The sequence below is a fragment of the Leuciscus leuciscus genome, assembly GCF_965113295.1.
Source record: "Leuciscus leuciscus genome assembly, chromosome: 6".
In the NCBI taxonomy this organism is placed as follows: domain Eukaryota; kingdom Metazoa; phylum Chordata; class Actinopteri; order Cypriniformes; family Leuciscidae; genus Leuciscus; species Leuciscus leuciscus.
Window position 1 is genome coordinate 20,270,489 of NC_138730.1, and position 21,180 is coordinate 20,291,668.

The window sequence follows — 21,180 nt, forward strand, 5'->3', positions numbered from 1 at the left end:
TTGATGATAACACTTTATTACATTCATTTATCTCAACAGCAATGAGAACATGTTTCTGAAATCAAATGCTTACTAAACCAAATCCGGCCAGTAGATCATGAGGTAGAAGATTTCAAATGGTTTGGTGCTACATATGTTCAGAATATTCACAGCTGACAGGAAAGATGCAAAGATTGTGAGAAGCAAATTGCATAATTTATGTGCACATCAAATTATCTACAAATGAGACACATTCTAAAGGTTGTCCAGTGGGTATTTGGCTTTCTTCATCGTTACAATCAGTATCATTATTGGACCTGATGCATTTTTTTTTTACTAAACACAAAAAATGTAAACCATATACTTTTTTCCCCCGTTGGGTTACATCAGTTAATTTCTAATACATCATCTATACATAGTTTCAATGGAAGTGTGCAAAGCTTTTGATGACTAATTCAAGGATTTGACCTAGCAAGACATTCCTGATATTTCAATGATTATCAGTCCAAGAAGCTTGTTCAATAAATAAAACAATCCCTCGAAAAAGGGATCCATTTTTCTAATTTTAAATAAATCACCCGAAACAGAAACTAATGGGTCCTAGGTAGATTCTTTGTGCCATGGAAAAATAAAAGAATGCATTTGATCTGTGACACATGAGGCTCAAAGTGACTCTTCAGTAAAACTAGCCAGAATCCAAAGTGACAAAAAAGTCTGTCATATATATTAATATCGGCATTTCTTAAAATGTAAACAAAGCTTTTCTTTTAACATCCAAACAGTCATAAACACCAAAAGATAAACCATTTCTGAACATTCATATTCTCAGACATACCATATAAGCTAGCTAGCTAGTTAGCCATCCTTAAAAAATGGCCATTGTCTTTCCTGTTTCACTGATTTAAATTGTCTCTTTTTGGAGTGGAGTTTGGGATTGTGTCGTCATCTTAAGGCATTTACAGTGTGCAACTCCAAAACATTCCCATCTACTTCAAAATAAGGAATATTCCAATGAAATATGATGATTAATAATGACCTTTTAACTCAGTGACCTCAGTTAAAGCATAATGAGGTGGTTAATACGTCAGGCATGTACCAACCGGCGTTTACAATCATGAACACCAGCACACATCGGCTGTTGCAGGCTGGAATCGTGAAGATCATAAATAGATTTATTTAGATATAGCGAATGTTGATATCAGTAAGTGAACTTTGTGGGTTCATTGAAACATCCGAACTTTGAACGATCGACAACTCTGAGAAGCAAGGAATGGGTTTTTTGGATTACGTCAGGTAATATCTTTGGCAAGATTTTTAGTCTTTTCACATGGGTTGGGATTACCCAATGAAATTCTCCCAAGACTACACGCCTAAAAGCATGTGTTGTCGTGCGAGCTTCCATCTTGAGGATGATGGCGTTGATGATGAGAACTACATTAAGCAGGCAAAAAGAATGAAGAGCAGTAGTAAGTCCTTTTGTCTTGAGACAAAACACCCTGAGATTATATATATATATAGAAGGACATTTCTAATGATGTCCTTCGCATTGTCCTTGCGTGTTAGGACACGCAAAATCACCGACAAACAATGCTCTGAAAGCTTTTTCAAAAAGTAAAAAGAGGGAAAACACACGAGGCAAAAGCACAACATCTGTATCCAGCACAGTATCTGTCATTAGAGTATCTATCCTCAAACGTTGTCCGAGGTAGTGCCGACTGGAGAGCGCCGACTTATTCTCTTTATAAGCAGTTCGAGAGTTATGATGCTGAAAACCATCTTCTCTGTGGCGAACAGTTGAAGGGAAATGGAGATGTGGAGATTAGATATGGCGGCCTGTGAGGAAGTAGAGGGGACGGTCCTCGCTGCAGTTGGCCGTCTGAAACTCATCTCGCAAACGAAACTGCCACTCATCCTCCAGCTCCAAACGCACAATAGTCTGACGCAAGGAGCTCCGGTCCTGACAGATCACACACAGCGTGGCGCCTGCAAGATGAGTGAAACAAATAATGGTTTAAAGCTTCTTATAGGACCTCATCATGCTTAGAGAGGTGTGCTATTATTGTTATAACAGCTCTGAATTTTTTGTTCTAAAAACGAGGTTTTGTGGTTGAAATATGAAAATTAGAGACTACCGTTCAAAGGTTTGGGGTCAGTAAGATGTTTTTATTTTTTTGTGAAAGAAATTAATACTTTAGCAAAGATGCATTCAATTGATCAAAAGTGACGGTAAAGACATTTATAATGTTACAAAAGATTTCTATTTTAAATAAATGCTGTTCTTTTGAACGTTTTGTATTCATCAAAGAATCCTGGAAAAAAAGGTATCATGCACAATATTATTATGCAGCAAACATTTATAGTAATAATAAGCATTAAGCAGCAAATCATCATATTAGAATGATTTCTGAAGGATCATGTGACACTGAAGACTGGAGTAATGATACTAAAATTCAGCTTCGCCATCACAGGAAAAAGTACATTTTAAAATATATTCAAATAGAAAACTCCAATTTTAAGTTGTAATATTATTTCACAATATTACCGTTTTTCCTGTATTTTTGGGAAAAAATAAATGCAGCCTTGGTGAGCATAAAATACTTTGTTATCGACATCAAACTTTTGAATGTTAGTGTATGTTGGTGCTTTTGTTATTTTTTAAAAATAGTTAAAGTGCCCCTATTATGGTTTTTCGAATATTCCCTTTCATGTAGTGTTTAATATCGCTGTTTGTGAATGTAAACGTTCTGCAAAGTTGTAAAGTCGAAAGTGCACGATAAATAAAGTTATTGTCTCCCAAAAGAAAGAATCGACTCAGAACCGCCTAAACGAGTCGTCAGTAATTCGAATCTCACTGCATGACGGTTCGACATCACGAGACAAGACATTTCCATAATGCCCGCCTATGCTGCACGTTGTCTGCCCGCGAACAACGCAGGATTCGCAAAAACGCTTGCTCTTGAAATATGGGTCAGTACTCAGTATATTTGGACCAGCTTGCTCCTCAGAATCACAACCTGTAAGTATGAATAATTATTAGATGTAAATATTTTGTACCGAGTGTTCAAAATACGAAATTTTGTGTTTTATATTGTGTAAGTTTCCGGCTAATCGGCTAACTCACGTTATTACTGTCTTGCTGAAATACTTCTGAAAATCAGTTGTGGGCAACTATTACCTAAAATTGTCTATTAATGCAGATTGTCTGTCGTTCTTACTACTTTGAGTAAAGAGTAAAAGGATGGAGCAAGATTTGTTTCACAAGCGTTTGTTACATCAGCGCAGTGTTTGGCTAACATATGCGCTCATATTGATACAGTTAAAATTTAAAATGTACACAACAGTTTGTTGATGGACATACACTTGTTAATGCTGATGGTGAGGAATTACAGTTGCAACATCTCATAATGTACCTCAAACTGAGTAGCGTATCACTGAGAAACGTCCTGCTCGAGTCATCCTTGCGATGGAGGTTCAGGTTGAGTAACTAGTTCTTCCAGTGTTTCATCATTGGACTCGCACTCGCATTGATATGGTAAAATCGACGCCATTGTTAGTGTCTTTATAGTGTGTACAATCGCTGAGCTTCAGAAAGAAGCCCCCGGAGCTGAAATTCAGTTATGATAATGGTTGTTGTTTCTACGCGCTGTAACCAGTAGACCAATCACAGCAGAGTATCTTGCGGAAAGGAGGGATTTAGAGAGACTGAATCTTCGGACAAGTCGTTTGAGAATCATTGAAAATGTGATGATGTGCAATGTATATTATGAGAAAATTAAAGTGTTTTTTGACCTTTGATGCATGTAAACTTGTTGTGGGAGACCTTCAAAACAAAATTACGAACCTTTAAAATAGCATAATAGGGGCACTTTAATCTTTATAATATTTGGTATATTCCAGTTGTAAGGAACCCAGCCTCACCTTTGAGGAAGTTGAATTTCTTCAGGAGGCTTGAAACGACAAAGGAGTCACACAAGTAGAGCAGCAGCCCACTGAAGACCACGCATTGATGATCCACATTCACAGAGTGAGGCCGCGAGCTCACGTAACACACCTGAATCTGTAAACACAAAGAAAACACGACAACTGAACTAAAATGCTCAACAGAATCTGCTTTCAGTCAATAGTACATCTCTAATTCATTCTTTCCATTTCCTAACCAGTCAATGCTTATTCGTTGATAGTTAACTGTTGTTTTATGAAAAAGAGCGGCATGAACTTTCTTCAAAAGTTCTCCTTTTGTGTTTTATTAAAGAAAGAAAAAAACAGCACACAGGTTTGGAGTGATATTTAGGTAAGTAATTAATCAAAACATGTTCATTTTTGGGTGAACAAGCCCTTGAAGTGTGAGACCCGGAACTGATATTTTTACCTCGGGGCCGAGGTTGAGGTAGCCATCTATGGACAGCACGGGGTTAGCGATGTTACAGCGGGCCAGAGGAAAGAGACGGTGGCTGCAGGACTGCAGAAACTTCTCCAGCAGGAACTGAGCCGGCGCAGACAGAAGTGTGTGTTCACTGTCCGGAGCGCACACATACTGAGATGCACACACATGCACCGGGGTCTCAATCCTCTGCAGGGAAAGAGACGAGGAGGAAGAGGAGCTGTTAGTCTCTTACAATGGTACTGTTCAGCATAAACAACTGTTTTTAAACCCCACAAAATGTGACAAGTAAAAAATTATAATATAATATAATATAATATAATATAATATAATATAACATAATATAATATAAACACTAACATCCAAATGTTTGGGGTCGGTAAGATTTTTTAAATAAAAGAATTGAAAGAATCTCTTCTGCTCACCAAGGCTGGATTTATTTGATCAACATTCAGTAAATACAGTAATATTGTGAAATATTATTGCAATTTAAAATAAGTGTTTTCTATTTGAATATAATTTAAAATTTAATTTATTCCTGTGAGACAAAGCTGAATTTTCAGCATTATTACTCCAGTCTTCAGTGTCACATGATCCTTCAGAAATCATTCTGATATGATTTACTGCATATTTCTGCACATTTCTTATTATTATCAATGTTGAAAACAGTTGTTCTGCTTCATATTTCTGAGGAAACCGTGATAACTTTTTTCCCAGGATACTTTACTGTCACTTTTGATCAATTTAATGCATCTTTGCAGAATAAAAGTATTAATTTCTTTAAAAAAAAGTCTTACTGAGCCTAAACTGTTGAATGGTAGTGTAATATAATACATTACACTGATTTATATACCTATATGTAATTATAGAAATTGCACAAATGTAGGCAAACTTAAAACATTTTAGGGAGATATAAAGGTGAATTGTTTAAGTTGGCATGTTCAAAATGGCAGCAACAAAATGACAAATGGTTTTGTAGCGTCCACTAGTGAACGTATAATGTAACTGCAGTTACCATTAACTCTAACGCTAACAAGCTAATATTAGTGTTTTGTATGTAATATAAGTTTGAAGTGGCCTTTCAGTTCTGAAGGGATATTATGAAGCTCACCATAAGTTTGGGCTTGATGAGGAAGTCTTTATGTCCTCCGATGGGGATGTGTTTCTTCATGATGCTGAAGTGATTGAACCGACAGAGCAGAAGACCACTGCTGTTTGCCCTCAGGTTGAAGTCCACCTCTTCACATGTGAACCTACATACACAAACACACACATTCAGTTCAGACTGTTAGGCTCTACTTGTTGTTATAATTCACAACAAGAAACACGCAAAAATTCTCCTTAGTTAGCAAAAGCAACAAAAAAAAAACCTAAATGTATGTGTCAGTATTCAAGAACTACATGCTCTTCGCCCTCAGAATGCAAACACTCACCGGTTGAGGTCATACTGGACGTTCTGAGTGAGGTCAACGTTCAGCATGATGAGGTCATGCAGGTGACAGCGAGAGAAAGGGCTTGTGGGAGCTTGAGAAGACAAACTGCTGCTCCATTTCCGCAGGCCACACATGGCATACAGAGAGATCTTAGGAGTGTCCTCCATGTGCTGTAGGACGCTCTTTAGTGACACGTTCATCACCTCACTGAGGGAGAGACAGAGAATCCATGGATGTTAGACAACGACGACATTCTAATTAACAAATCTGTACATGGATCCATCCATCATTCCATACCTGTTACCCTCAGGTCCAGGCTGATGGGCGTTCCACAGGACGCAGGAGTCATCCATCATAACTATGAAGGGCCACACGTCCTGTCGTTTGACGCCCTGCTCCTCTTGCCTGTTCCTCTCCAGCTCCAGGTTGTGGTAGGACAGTTCCTTGATCATGAATCGAGCCGCTCCTGAAACATCACATAAATACCATCAATCACAAAAGGAAGGAACTGTGTGTGTTATAGACAAGCTGAATTTTCCAATACAAAGAAGAAACGCAGCCGTGACCGATACTCACCCACTCCTGAGTTGTTGAACATGGCGGGCAGCACTAGAAGGATGTGGTTGGGCCAGTATTTCCTGTAGAGGGGCATTTCATACTGCTTGACCACCAGAATGTGCAGGTGCTCGGCTCCCTCCATGGCATGGTAGATGTTGAGAAGCCCGTGCTCCTGGCGGCCCGTTGTGGGTGTGAAGATTGGACTTTTCAGGCAGCCAGACTCCTGAGTCGACAAACAGAGCAGCATAGTCACTTTAAGACTTGTGCAATATGTTAAGAAAACAATGTAAAAAAAACAGGAGTGATGACTCAGCAAACACAGAATTTTGTGCATTGCTCAGGTATCCAGGTGTTCCTTACATCAGGATGTATTTCTAAATTTATTTTGTACTGACCTTGAATATATGGGTATAAAGACAGTATAACAGACAGCTGATCCTGGTCAGTTTTGTGGCATTTAGTAAATAGTAAATATTAGTAGTAATAAATAGTAATAGTAGATTTTTAAAATCTCTGTTTATGTCTGTCTTTGAATTTTGTCTTGTGTCCACTGTTCAGATGTATTTATCTATATTTTTTAGGCATAAGCTACCTTTTTTGTTATCTGTAATTATGCAAATTATTACATGATTATTTAAATATTATTTGCTAATTATGATTATAGCCATTTACCTATTCATAGCTATTTTGGTGGGCATACACTTGTCTTAATAATAATAATAATATATTTATATATATATATATATGTGCTAAAAAATCAACTTTGCCATCACAGTAATAAATTACATTTTAAAGTATATTAAAATACAAAACAGTTAGTTTAAATTGGAAAAATATTGGATAATAGTTGATTATATTTCTGTTTTACTGTATTGCTGTATTTTTACGGTATTTCTATGTATGTATATATATAATCATAGTTATTTTGGGGGCCATTCACTTGTCTTAATAATAATAATATTATATACCGTATATATAAAATATATATATTAGCTTGCACCCCTGAAAGGGACAATTCACACAAATTTTCTTAATTCTGTCATAATTTACTTGTCCATATGTAATCATATATATGCTCATATGATTTCACAAGACAGAACAAGTCATATGCAATATTTTTTACGGAGTTTTTATTTTATTTTTATTTTTAATTGTCCTTTTTGGAACTTGGCAGATTTCAGCTCACTGAAAAAACAGCACACAGGTTTTTAACAACAACATGAGGGTGAGTAAATGACAGATTTTACATTTTTGATTTAAGCGACTAACCAAACGGCAAAAAGGCTATTGGTTTGTTCTGTGTTATTTGTCTCGCTCCTCTTTAATAAGTGCACTAAGCGTGTGTCTCTCACCTTGTCTGAGAGCAGTGGGAGCCGCATGCTCTCTAAGTGACTGCCCTGCTGGCTGAAGACAAAATGAGGCTCTCTGGCTTTAGGAATGATAAAGTGCAGCTGGACTTCCTCTCCCAGCATGGATGAGCAGAATGTGAAGGCGTGGAAGGTGCATTCGGACAGCTAGAATCAGACACGCAGAACATCTTACTACGAACATCTTACTACAGCCATATATCTTTATAGACATGCTATTACTTTATGATCCATCATTTTATGTCAAAATATGTAAATATATGTTGATGCATCACATGATCGATCGGATAATGTCCTCACCTGAGCGGCAGGAGCAGGCTCGCTGTAATGGTGGCACTGCTCACAGTGGTGAAATGCATTGTGGGCCGCAAACAGGCTGAGTCTTACAGACACTGTGTTTCTCTTAGGTGGCTCATCTTCTGACTCTACTCTTTCTATTTTAACCCCTGTGTTTCATGTGCAGATGAAAAACAGCACATGAGCATACTTGTACAATATTTTCAAGCTGCTTTGAAACAAGGCACACCATAATAAATGAGAAGTTCAATACCGTTCAGGGTCTTTGGCATCCTGTCTGCATACACTGGACTGGCATAACTGAACTTGTGGTCACGGGGGTAGAGGTCAAATGGCAGTTTGTGGATGTCCTCCACGTCAGGCCACTGCAGTCCACTAGCAGGGGGGAACTTTGATTTGTCTTGCACGTCTAGAGAAATAAATTCAAGGTCATTAATGAAAAGATCAAGAGAGGGATGATCGGGTGAAGTGTTTCAATAAAGTGTTTTATTCTCTTGTGTGGATAAAAAAAAGAGCTGTATTTAGAAGCATGGAGAATGCCTTTAGTATGGCTGGGGGGAAAAGGAAAAGGAAGCTTACCCTCCTCCAGCTCTTCTTCATCATACACGTCCACCTCCAGAAGGCGAATCAACATCCGGAACAGAATTCGTAGAAACTGCAGATACGCACCTGTCTTTCCAACCTAAATCAGAGCCAAAATGGAGAATGAGAAACTGGATGCTCGGCAAAGAGGACAATTAGCATGAAACAGAGGTCATTGTAAATGGGCGTGGCTTAACAACAGACTTTGCCTCTAATTAGTTTTTGCATTTTGTGTATTTTTGCATATTTGTACCTTTTCTTAATATGTTAATACTTAATGTTTAAACTACTTTTAAATGCTATAATATGTTGTGCAGTCTAAATTAAATATCACTTTTGACCACTACTAAGAATAAGAATAAGGTAAGATAATTTTGAATATTTTGTCTGTGTATTTTGTATTATTGTGTATTTATTTTTTTCATAAATATTTAATTTGTCATTTTTTATATATATATTTTGTTTAAGTTTATATTTAAACAATATTTTAAACACTTAATCTTTTACATTTTTAAAATGTAAAATTATTGTGTATATTTTGTCTACTTTACCAGTGTATTTTTGTATATTTTAACTATATTTCATAGATTAATAGATTTTTATAGATAAATGTTTAGCTTTTTTACTATTTTATACATTTTGTGTATTTTAATTGTGTATTCTGTATATTGTAACAATTTTTTACAAATATTTAATTGTTAACTATTTTTGTACTTAAATTGTGCATTCTGAATATTAGAACTTTTTTAATATTAAGCTTTTAAACTATTTTGTATATTTTCACGGTGTATTGTATACATTTGAACAACTTTTAATATGTAGCTTTTTAACTATTTTTGCATATTTTGTGCATTTAAAATGTGTATGTTGTATATTTGTTTTCTCTTTTTTTATTTTTAACTTTACATATTATTTTAAATTTGTCATATTTTGTGTATTCTACATGTATTTTTGATCACTTTATTGTTATAAAACGCCATAGTACCAGTAATAGTGATGACAACCTTAATAAAACCCACCAATTACACCACCTTTTAACCCTTTTTAAGCTACTTCTCACCTGTGGTGGCCCACTGAGCAGCAGTCTTCTGGGATGGGGCGCAGCCGGCACTTCGTAATCCGCGTGGTGCTGCCTGGCTGTGGTCCACTGGCGATAGTAGAGGGACTGCTCTGCTCCGCCGAGACCGTGAGGAACAGGCGGTCTGAGCGGACTGCTCCACGCCACATCACCGTGAGGCAGCAGAGATGCTGAACTGGGCTGACCCAGCGTCTCAGGGGCCAGCAGGGCGTACGCCGCCCGGGAGAGAACCGCCGTCCGGGGGAAGACCTGCGTCCTGTTACACTCACGTGGAGCCTGCGTGGACTGGCTCGGTCTCTGAGCTGCCGGAGAGGAGGAGGACGAGGAAGAGGACGAGGAGGCAGAGGAGAACGAGGACGTGGCGGAAGAGGAGGCTGCCTGGGAGTCACACTCCTGTTTGAAGCGAATGGGAGAGGTGCAAGAGTCCATTACATTTCTGCTACAGGACGGGTCGCTGTGCGTGGCGGATTTGTCGAGTACACTTGAAGAACTGACGCCATTTTCTGTGGTAGAGCCTGAAGATAAGATAAGAGAAGATTTTATGAGTTATTTGAGGACCACACAAGACAAGAATCAGGCTCAACTTGTTTCCAGTGTCACTCACCAGAGGTCCTGGTTGCAGCACTGGCGTTGCTGGGTGGTCTTTCCAGCTCCATATGGAGATCGTCAGGTTCTGCCGTTTCTCCTGAGCTCCTCTCTTCATCTCTCGGCCTCTCTTCTCTACTCACTGCAGTTTTCGTCTCAGGTATTACTCTGCGTGTCACATACGAGCAGGCCAAACCCACTTCCTGTTCCAGTGCCGTGCGCGTCAGGTAGCTGGAGTCAATCAGCCGCAAGTCACAGTACTTCAGTGACCTGAACAAAATCACACACAAAACATGCTCAATCTGCATGCGACCCTTCAGAAGTCAAAAATACTGCAGTTTAGTTTATCCAGTAGAATCATATTTGATCTTTTGGATAGTGCAGGATCTTGAAAAAAGCCAAACATGTATTGGAATAATGCTACTGGACCGTTAAATGAAATTACTGGGAAAAAGGTTTGAAAATATCATGAAAGATTTTCTTTATATTTCAATCCAACATCAACATTTTAGAAATGTGGCTGTAACAACTGTAGTAACCACAAGGTGGTGCTCTTTTTAACAGAATAAAACGGGAGCCAAAAGACTGGAATGCACTGTGCATCATTTCATTTATCCAGGTCAGCGTGTAATGTCAGATAAAATGAATATCTCTCTCATATTTGAACTAGATATCTGCCACCTGAATCAAGCCTGAGGAGACTGCCTGGTTTCAAGGTTGCAGTTTTTCATGTACAACTTCAGTTTTGCTTTCAAATAGAGCCATGTAGTTAATGAAAAATGCATTATTATTATAAATTTGAAAATAAATAATACTTGTACAATAAATAAAATATTTTTCTGTTTCAAAAATGCATTTTTTTTTTTTGATAATTGTTATTTGTGTTAATTTTATTTAAGACCAATTTAACGAAGTAAAAAAAAAAAAAAGGTTTTCACTAGAAAGATGTTCTTATGCTCACCAATGCTGCATTTATTTGATCCAAAATACAATAAAAACGGTAAAATTGTGAAATATTATTACAATTTAAAATAACTGTTTTCTTTTTTAATATATATTAAAATGTAATTTATTTCTGTGATGCAAAGCTGAATTTTCAGCATCATTAGTCCAGTCTTCAGTGTCACATGATAATTCAGAAATCATTCTAATATGATGATTTACTGCTCAAGAAAAAAGTTTCCTACATGATTAACATTGAAAACAGTTGTGCTGCTTAATAAAACTGTGATAATTTTTTTTTCAGGATTTATATGTGTGCGTGTGTTGGCTTGGAATACCTTGGGAAGGTCTCTCCCAGAGGATCTTTTCCTGTGAGGATGACAATGCATGGAAGTCCTTCCAGATCTTCATATGTTTGCGGGACCCACTCTTCATTTTTACAGCCCCTCCAAGCCTGAAATGCACATATTATTTATTCCATATTACTTGGAGCTTCCGAGAGCAGATTTTGAAGGAGCATGAGGGGATCTGGTTCTTACCCGCAGGCGGGCACAGAAGTCGACGGGCAGGCTGATCTCGGCAGCAGGGCTTCCCAGCAGCACTGCGAAGCGGTACTGTAGCCCCAGCTTGTCCCGGGCCTCTTCCAGCCGCTCCTGCGCCAGCCGTGCCAGCTGCAGTGAGGGCACGCGCACCAGCAGCATGTGCCCGCACCCGTGCCTGCTGCGGCCCGGCACGCTCAGCAGATCCTCCACCATGGCGAGCGTCTGAGGGGTCACGTGATCCCGCAGTGAGGGGGCCGCTGTGAGGGCCATCAGAGCCTCTGTGTACTGCTGGATCAACAGGTAGCTGCGGATCACCATACTGTGCAAATGCGGGTGCCTGAAAACAATGAGGAGGGATAAACTTGAACGTGGTTCTACAATGACATGTTTACAGTGTAACGAGCAGTTAAAAGGGAAGGTAATTCACTTTAAATTCCCATTTTTTTGTTGTATTTTTATTTTCGACATACAAGATTCAGTCGTGTGAATATGAAAAACGGACTGACCTCTGCAGCAGGGTTTTGACCATCCGCTCAAAGGCGTCGTCACATCGAAGGATTGGACTTGCCACTCCCCACTGTAGGGACTTGCTGTAGTCCTTCAGCCCAAAGTAGACAAGGTCCTTAGGAGAAGCCTCACCCTGCTGTTACATGCAAACAGAAAAATTATCATTTTAGTTTACTGAGCACAATCACAAACAATGGTGTTCTCGATTTACTTAGCTCTTGCTTGAAGATGCTGTTAATGCATCTATGAATTACAACGATAATGTATCTGATGAATGGGAATTAATATCGTAATTTGCTTCTAAAATTCCTGTGATCTAATCTGCACCACAGAGTGTGCTGGAAAGGCATCAAGAGTGAAGAAATGTAAACGTTAATGGCCACTTTTTACCCTTTACAAAAATACCCCCCCCCCCCCAAAAAAACTTAACAAATATGTATGTAAACACATATTTAAGATTGGGGCACGAAATATTAACGTTTCAATATCAGTTATTGAGAAAAAAAACATACTGACTGATCAATAACTGTTTTCTATTTTAATATATTATAAAATGTAATGTTATTTTTGTGATTGCAAAGCTGAATTTTCAGCATCATTACTCCAGTCTTCAGTGTCACATGATCCTTCAGAAATCATTCTAATGTGATGATTTGCTGCTCAAGAAACATTTATTATTATTATCAGTGTTGTATTTTTGTGGAAACCACAATACATTTTTTTTTCAGATTTTTTTTGATGAATGAAATTAAATTCAAAAGAACAGCATTTATTTGAAATAGAAATCTTTTGTAACACTATAAATGTCTTTACTGTCACTTTTGATCTTTTGACTCTTTTCATCCCTACAGTATTATATATATTTTTTAATCTTACTGACCGCAAACTTTTCAATGGTAATGTATGCATTTACACTTACATTGCTCATCAAACATCTGATTTATCTGAAATCTTATCTCTCCTCCATAAATTCCTTACAGATATTCTCGGAGTCAGTGAAACTCACCAGGTTCTCAGTATTGGGCCAGTGCACTTCATTCTGGGTACTGATGCGTGACTGGCGGCTCTGCAGGGTGAACGGGAAGCAGCTGACCTGCAGAACCAGCAGGTTTATTGCTCCCAGAACCTCTGGACAGTTCACCACGCGGTCGGCCAATCCCTGCAGCTCCCCGTGGCAAACCGACCCTGACAGAGCGCTGGCGGAGAGAGAGAATAAAGACAAGAGGTCTTAAGATGTTGTCAGTGACGTTTCTGACAGATCTTATTACAAACCACGTAGTTGTGTTTCTCACCTGGTCAGGTCGACGTGCGAGTTGTCGTGAATCAGGACGAAGAGCGTATAAGGGTTCTGCTTGACCTTCCTCATGAAGGCCTCCATTTTTGTGTGGACCTCCGCGTCCAGACGCACCACATACTTGTCAGACTTCTGTAGGATAAATGAAGCGTCCTCTATACCCAGATCTATCAGGACGCCTAGCAAAGACACAAGGACAACAACAATGTACAATATTATTGCCATGACTCTTTCATCACATTACCTTTCCTGGCAAGGTTTTTGAAAATGTTCTTTCAATGTTTGTTTTTTTAAAACTTTTGACATTGAAAACAAGTTGAATATTGCTTAACTCTTTACCGACCATTGACGAGATTTTCTGTCATTTATGACACAACGCTTCCCTGCCATTAAGGAGTTTTTCCAGCAATCCATGTTTTCACTGTTATTCGGTAAGGTGCGTGATATGAGCTAATGCAATTATCAAACATTCAACAACATATAAATCAAAACCCTCTGTTCTTTATTTTGACATAGTGAATGATTGTTCAGAAATGTTTGTGAAAATAAAAAAAAACGGCGGGGAAAGAGGTAAAATCAGCTATCTGGTCCCTTCTGCTGTTACGTACCTGATAGTCGTATTCGCTGGACGGTTTGGTGAACCAGGACGTGGGAGGGCGGCACCAGAATCAGGAAGTCTACCTTGCAGAAGCGGCCCAGATCTAAGCTCTGGCTCCCTGAGTCAGCGATAGCACACACCTGCGACAAAAGACTGCGTGCAACGCTCAGCTGAGGAGGGTGTATCTGAAAGCCATCACTCAGAAGATCTGTAACACACATCAAAAGTCAAGCAACATTTCCAAGATTTCAGTGTCCAGATGAAAGCGCAAATGAGTCAAACATTCATTTGGTCGCCCATTGAATCTGGACGACCAAATGAATAGTCTGAGACATAGGGAGAGAGCAAAGGCTCACCTGGCCCTGATTCTGGTACCATGGCTGCGGCCTCTTGGGAATGGATGTATTCGGTGAGATGTCCCTGAAAGGGCTGAACCACCCGGTCTTTGCGTTTACGCTGGTACCGAACCAGCTGTTTGTCCATGTTGTCGCCTGTAACGCCACAATCAATTTGAAATTAATAAAGAAGACACATACATATACTCCCTTTCAAAAGTTTGAGGTCAAAACTAACAAAACATTTTTCAAAGTATACTGAAAAAACGTATAATGATTTCCACAAAAATATCAAGTAGCACAACTATTTGATAACAATAAAGAAATGTTTTTTTTCTAGCACCAAATCAGCATATTAGAATGATTTCACTGTAATGACTGTTGAAAATGCACAGGAATAAATTACATTTGAAAATATTTCAAATAAAAAAAACTGTTATTTTAAATTGCAATAATATTCCACAATATTACTCTATTTTTGATCAAATAAATGCAGCCTTGGTGGACATAAGAGAATTCTTTCAAAAACATGAATAAATCTTACCGACCTCAAACTTTTGAACGGCAGTGTACAGCTGATAAGAGTCCATTTCACTGTGCAATAACTGGACTAACATCAACAAACCAAAATTTTACTTGCCTTTTAGTTTATACATTTTGAACAGTGTGGTCTAGAAACATATTTCTTTTCCTTGATTCATTGGGTCGCGCTACGTTTGGTCAAAAACATGAAACTCATCCTAAGTTATGGTCAACTTATAGCCTTTCAAATACTTCCTAAAATCACCAGAGAGGGCGCAATGACCATACAAATGGTGGTCGTGCTTCACCCCAAAATTGCTGCTTGCATCTAGATTTTTAAATTAATTTCTAAATAGAGGACATTGATAAGTTGATGAAAACTGTGATGGATTCCACTAAATTTGTGGGCTGAGACTCACCTAATGAGGTGCTTTGGAAGTGTGAGGCAAGCACACTAACTTTCCCTGTGATGAGCTCATAGCTGATCTCCTTCAGAAACTCATTCGTAGTGAGCATGCTCTCAGCCAAGGCCCGAGACTGATATTTACCTAAGAAAAACAACAGCACATGTTCACATATAAGACAATAACAACAACAACAACAACAACAACAACAAAACTTACAGCTTATGGAATGCGTTTTCATACACAACCTGACATTGTGTAAACTCCTTAAAGGGATAGTTCACCCAAACATGAAAATTCTGTCATTATTTACTCAAATATTCAAACCCACAGGACTTTCATTCATCTTCGGAACACAAATGAAGATATTTTTTATGAAATCTGAGAGATTTTTTTGTCCCTTCATTGAAAGTCTATTCACCCAAAACTCTGATGCTTCATAACGAGATCTCTCAGATTTCATTAAAAATATCTTAATTTTGTGTTCCGAAGATGAACAGAACATGGGTTTGGACCGACATGAGGGTGAGTAAATGGTGACAGAATTGTTATTTTTGGGTGAACTATCCCTTTAAATGGCATTCTTATCTGATGCAAAGTTCATAAATGGACAAAAATGAATCTATGAACTAAGAATGAAGTCTCTGAGAGCAGCAGAACTTACCCAACACGAGCACACAGAACTCATTTACTCCACTTTTGGTGGTGCAGATAATGAGCACATAGTTGGGCAGACACTGCTGCTGCTGCGGTGGCGTTTCACTCAGAGAGCGCAGCGACTCAGAGATGCCCTCCCCTAGGGAGCCGTGGGTGGCCAGCACCTGAACGCTGCCTCCTGACACACTGGCCTCCATTCGAGCTAACCAGGGCAGCTGGGAGGGCGACATGGGAGGGCCGGTCGGGCCGCACAGCATGGCCTTCAACACGATCTGCTCAAACTCTTCCCGTAACGGGATCTGCTCCGTACCTGCATTAAAGACAGAAAAATAAATAACATTCATTATAAAGCAAGTACTCATTGCTCTTCTATAAAACCTGATCTTGATGCATTTAAAATAAGGTATTCAATAAGCTGTGCACTCTTATCCATGCATCATAAATATACAAAAGATAGACTGATCATTTCACGTTACTAATGCATTAAAGGGTCATGACATGGATTTGTTTTTTTTATTATTTTAATATATTCCTTGAGGTTCACTTATAATGTTAATAAAGTTTTTTGCACACAAAAAAACAAAACAAATATGTAAGCGAGAAAACCTTCATTCTGACCCTCTGAAATGATTCGTTTTTAAGGGATGGCTCCTTTAAGGCTTATTAGTAAACAGATACGGTTATGATTGGCTAACGTCATTGCATAGGAAACGTTATCAATGCCCGCTCGCTATGTGAGTGAGTGTTTTGAAAACATTATCCATATAAAACCGTAATTTTACAGACCAAGCATTATGAAATCATTTAACTTATGGTTTGTGATGCAGCTGCTGTCAGATCCGATACAGCTGACTGTTTTATCTGTCAACAAAAGTTTATTTGCGAACTCTCCATTACGCTATGCCTCATTTATAAAACAAAATGCTCTGAACAAACACAAATTCCACCGACACGATCCGGGACGGCATTAAAATAAACCATCCACTTGTTTCCGAAGCACTTGTTTCTGACGCTGGGATCCTTCTGAAGTCTGTACAGAGACGCAAACTAGCTGTTTTAATTTGGACGCGTCAAAGCGAAAGTTCTTTCACTCTCTTCCATTTGTCCTGTTGTCGACAGACTCAAGCGTGTGAGTACGTCAGAGACTGAATGCACATCTGTATACTGTATCCAGTGTAGACAGCGTCAGTGATTATAATGGGTTCTATTTGCTTTTGATGCGACACAACGCTCCCATCCAGTTTAGGCAAATTAATGCCAGTGCGATGATGTATAACTAACTATTCATCAATGTCTTGTTCAGGAGGCAGTCAAATGCAAATTTATTAGCCCGTGTGATGTCACAGAACCCGCAATATCAAAACGACAAAAAAGGCAAATTTGATTTCTTATATCATGACCCCTTTAAAACGTATTTTCCAAAATGATTATCTGTGTTCTGATAGGTATGTCAGTATTATTTACCAAGTCGAGCAAGATATTGAAGTGTGAGCAGTATCATGGTCTCTGTGGTGAGTAACTGGTTTGCTGACATGCCCAGACTGGCGAGGGTCTTCTCATTGAGCTCTCTGCCCTTATAGCAGCTCACCAGCAGGGGGCTCACCACCAGATCACCCACATTGCCAAAGAAGTACGGTAAAGTGCCTTGACCTGGAGAAGATATTCAAACAAACCATGCGGTCACACACACCTCCAAACAGTTATTAAGGGACAAAGAAGAACTCGAGAGATCTGGTTATATTGTGTGCTGCTGTGATGAACTCATTTCTGTAAAACTGGCCCGGATGTAAAGATATCATGCATTATTTTTTCTTTTTTCAGATCATGCTAGATCAACAGAAATAAGAAATAATAAGAAATTATGCCTAGTTAATCAGATATAGATTTCCTGCTTTATAAGATTTTCCTTTCAAGAATTTCATTCTTTTTATAATGCTATTAGGACAGTTGCATCACACTGATATTTTTACTTTATGCCCACTAAAAATATCAAAATATGAATTCATAAATTAAAAACATTTTATAAGAATGTTTTGAAGACAGAGCACTAACCAATGAGAAGGACTGGCCGGACCCCGGAGGAGTTCAGAAGGTTGTCAGGAATGATGACAGTTTCTCCCGCTGTGATTGGTTGGGGTTGTATGACCCCTGACACTGATGGAGGCTGTTGATTGGACAGGGACAATAAAGAACCTGGAACGAAGGAGCAAAACGTTAAATGTATGCATTTTTTTTAATGGAACATATAGCATGTGCTGTCAAGCCATTGTGGAAACCTAATCATATTTTGGACGGATCTCTTGAGCCTCTCAAGGTTTGTAAACGGAGACACTCCAATCAATTCTGAGGACAAGGTAACTAAGCTACAGGATCTCCAAGCTCCACTCCTTCAGCTGTTTCAAGGCATAAACCCTTCAAGCTGCTAAACAGTTCAGTGACTCATTTAGCATGACCTTTCACCCCTATTTTTATGGAAATAATGAATAAATCAACCTTGTGGATGGAATATGTCATGTCAAGGTAATCAAATTCAAGGCTGTTTCCTGCTCTGGGACACGCATAAACAGATAGGATGAACTGACTGCAGACAACCAGCATAAAAAAAGAATAACAACAAATAAACAAGGCTGAGTATGATTAGGTCGGACCCACCAGAGCTGCAAGTCAGCGGTCGGATAGCAGGCACAGGGACAGCCGTGGCTGGGACGGGCACTAGAGAGGCGGGGTGCCAGCTACGGTGGCGCTTTTTGGGTGGACCTGATGCCATAGCAGAGGATGCTGCAAAAAAAAAGAGCAGATATAGAATCGAAAATGTTTGTTACCATTAAGATAATAATTTCATTTTATATTTTGACCGAATGCAAATTGCATAGCGTAAACATTTGAAGATGCCTTCTAAAAACATCTGATGAGTTAAAATAGACTATTGCTGTTGTGTATCAGCCAGATGATTTGACCATTAATGACATGCATGAGGCAGCATTGTGATTGGCTGGTTTAATGCTTACCTGGACTGTCTCCAGGTTCTGTGGCCCTATAGCCATGATTAGGTGTGGCGAGTGGGCTTGTATGAGGGGGGCTCAGTAGACTGGACCGCCCGTCCATACTCAGACCATTGGTTAGACCGTTTACTCGGAGAGCAGTGGGAACTGAACAACAAATGCATGTTGGGAATTAAAGAAACAGTGGGAAGAAAACATAAACACACAAGATTTTATGCTCATCAAGGCTGCATCTATTTGATCCAAAAATACATAGTCATATTGTGAAATATTATTACAATTTAATTAACTGATTTATATCTGAATATTTATTTTGGCAGCTATATATATACATATATATACACACACACACAAATCATATTTAAAAGTGTTTTGTTAAAATCTTGAAAAACAATTCAGACTAAAATGCATTGAAGAATTTGCCAAGTGCCCTGAGGGGTGTGACGTTTTACACATCATTGACTATTGTTCACTTTTCTGGTGAAACACTATGCAAACTCCCTAACCTCCACACAAGCACACAATCTCAATAGGGAGAGGAAAGCATTCTCGCTCATTTCTAAAGGAGAATGGGTCCTGGGGAGCACAGTTTATTGATTTCCTTTAACTGATGGCATATTGATAATGAACTGCTGGGCTACTTTTACATCTAATATTCCTGACACATACACAAATAGAACATATATGTGTTAAATGTCAATCACAGGGAATTTGAAGCGTGGGGTGACATTAAAACTCTTAATACAGAATTCTGGTCTTATATTGATTCTTTTGGATTGTGTTCATGTGTGTGTGAGTGTGTATGTGTTTGCAAATGCGGCCAATACAAATGACCTTCATTAATTCTGTCCTTTTGTGGAGAAAAACAAACAATGAAGCAGCTAACAACATTTGAGCCACGAAGTTGACCATAATTAGGCGGCTGCTTAATGCTAAGGCTGAATGTAAAGTGTGGTTTGTTCAAATCTCTAATCCAAAGCATGAGAAATCGTGACACAGTGATGTTTTCTTTAGCAAACACCCCCAATTAACACACTGAATTGCCAAATTCTACTGACTAAATTACTAACCCCACAAAATCATTGTAACAACTGCTTGCGTTGAATGATTCAAAAGCAAATAGTACTTGCATTTATGGCTTTTTAGCTTTGTATTATGAGCAATCAATGCTACTTTAAATTCAAAATGAGGACAAATATCTGGTACCGATCGGTAATGTCTTGGTCCCGTGAGTCGGCGTGTTCAGCGGTTTGAGGAAGCCCAGCTCTGGGGGTCCAAAAATCCCTGAGGATGAGCCAGATTGCAAGCGGGCAGGAGGCGAGTCTGTGGATCAAAGAACAACTTATTATGAATGCAGCTTTACTTTTTTACTGCAAATGGGAAATTAAGAAGATATTGCGCATAATTTAGATGAAAGACCAAAATCCATTACATTTGGTTTCAATAATAAGCACTTCTCCTATTTTTTGTATTGTAAAAGACTGTTATCGTCACTAATGGACGCACTCTGTGGCCAGCTGCCCGGCCCTCTGAATGGTGTTGTGAGGAAGAATGAGACAATGACTTGCTTTCTTTCACCAAACACTGTTGGGTAAACACTGTGTGGCCTCCAGCCAGATGTCACCAAATGCTGAGTAGCCCCCCCCCCAGGTTTAAGCCCCCACCCCCGTACGTACCCTCCCCCAGAACAGAACATGACCTCTGTGCATGCAGGACTAAGCAGAAACCAACAGAAGATGGACATCCTCCCTTGGACAGATGCAGCATGTGTTGTCTTACACTGGACCTCCTATGAGTGTTTTCATCCTTTTTTTAAATACTAGAGAGCTTTTAGAAGACTGTGACACACAATATGTGATGGTCCACACCTACACTCACCTGAGAGGGGGAAGGGAGATGGACTGTGGCCGTTTGTGTCTCCATTTTCTTTGCTGCTTAGTGAGGATGAAGAACTAGGCTTGGATGAAGAAGCACTGCCTGAGAATGGCCGTGTCTTACAATCTGTGAAATACAACATTTATTTTTAAATTCTCAGTTAATGTCGAGTGAACCATCCTTCTCTGTCGAATCAAAGAGGTTCAGTAACAACTTTATGTATTTTTTTCATTTTTACGGTA

The 21,180-nt window shown here is 38.9% G+C and overlaps 1 protein-coding gene across 2 annotated transcripts in view; it reads right to left on the reverse strand.

The window, feature by feature from the left end:
- Window positions 1-21,180, reverse strand: part of greb1l (GREB1 like retinoic acid receptor coactivator) — a 59,275-nt gene continuing 38,095 nt past the window's right edge. For both annotated transcript variants that reach the window (XM_082172463.1, XM_082172464.1), the window contains exons 7-34: window positions 20,942-21,064; window positions 20,270-20,386; window positions 19,070-19,210; window positions 18,714-18,839; window positions 18,114-18,254; window positions 17,526-17,711; window positions 16,069-16,371; window positions 15,420-15,548; window positions 14,500-14,634; window positions 14,154-14,351; window positions 13,544-13,724; window positions 13,258-13,447; window positions 12,251-12,387; window positions 11,742-12,081; window positions 11,541-11,656; window positions 10,280-10,530; window positions 9,658-10,190; window positions 8,595-8,697; window positions 8,269-8,424; window positions 8,019-8,164; window positions 7,704-7,865; window positions 6,370-6,574; window positions 6,091-6,259; window positions 5,794-6,000; window positions 5,472-5,613; window positions 4,349-4,549; window positions 3,898-4,036; window positions 1-1,962 (exon numbers count right to left, since the gene is read on the reverse strand). In XM_082172463.1, the coding sequence (XP_082028589.1) occupies window positions 1,799-1,962; window positions 3,898-4,036; window positions 4,349-4,549; window positions 5,472-5,613; window positions 5,794-6,000; window positions 6,091-6,259; window positions 6,370-6,574; window positions 7,704-7,865; window positions 8,019-8,164; window positions 8,269-8,424; window positions 8,595-8,697; window positions 9,658-10,190; window positions 10,280-10,530; window positions 11,541-11,656; window positions 11,742-12,081; window positions 12,251-12,387; window positions 13,258-13,447; window positions 13,544-13,724; window positions 14,154-14,351; window positions 14,500-14,634; window positions 15,420-15,548; window positions 16,069-16,371; window positions 17,526-17,711; window positions 18,114-18,254; window positions 18,714-18,839; window positions 19,070-19,210; window positions 20,270-20,386; window positions 20,942-21,064 (5,141 nt within the window). In that variant the 3' untranslated portion in view covers window positions 1-1,798. The remainder of the gene's footprint in view (window positions 1,963-3,897; window positions 4,037-4,348; window positions 4,550-5,471; window positions 5,614-5,793; window positions 6,001-6,090; window positions 6,260-6,369; window positions 6,575-7,703; window positions 7,866-8,018; window positions 8,165-8,268; window positions 8,425-8,594; window positions 8,698-9,657; window positions 10,191-10,279; window positions 10,531-11,540; window positions 11,657-11,741; window positions 12,082-12,250; window positions 12,388-13,257; window positions 13,448-13,543; window positions 13,725-14,153; window positions 14,352-14,499; window positions 14,635-15,419; window positions 15,549-16,068; window positions 16,372-17,525; window positions 17,712-18,113; window positions 18,255-18,713; window positions 18,840-19,069; window positions 19,211-20,269; window positions 20,387-20,941; window positions 21,065-21,180) is intronic.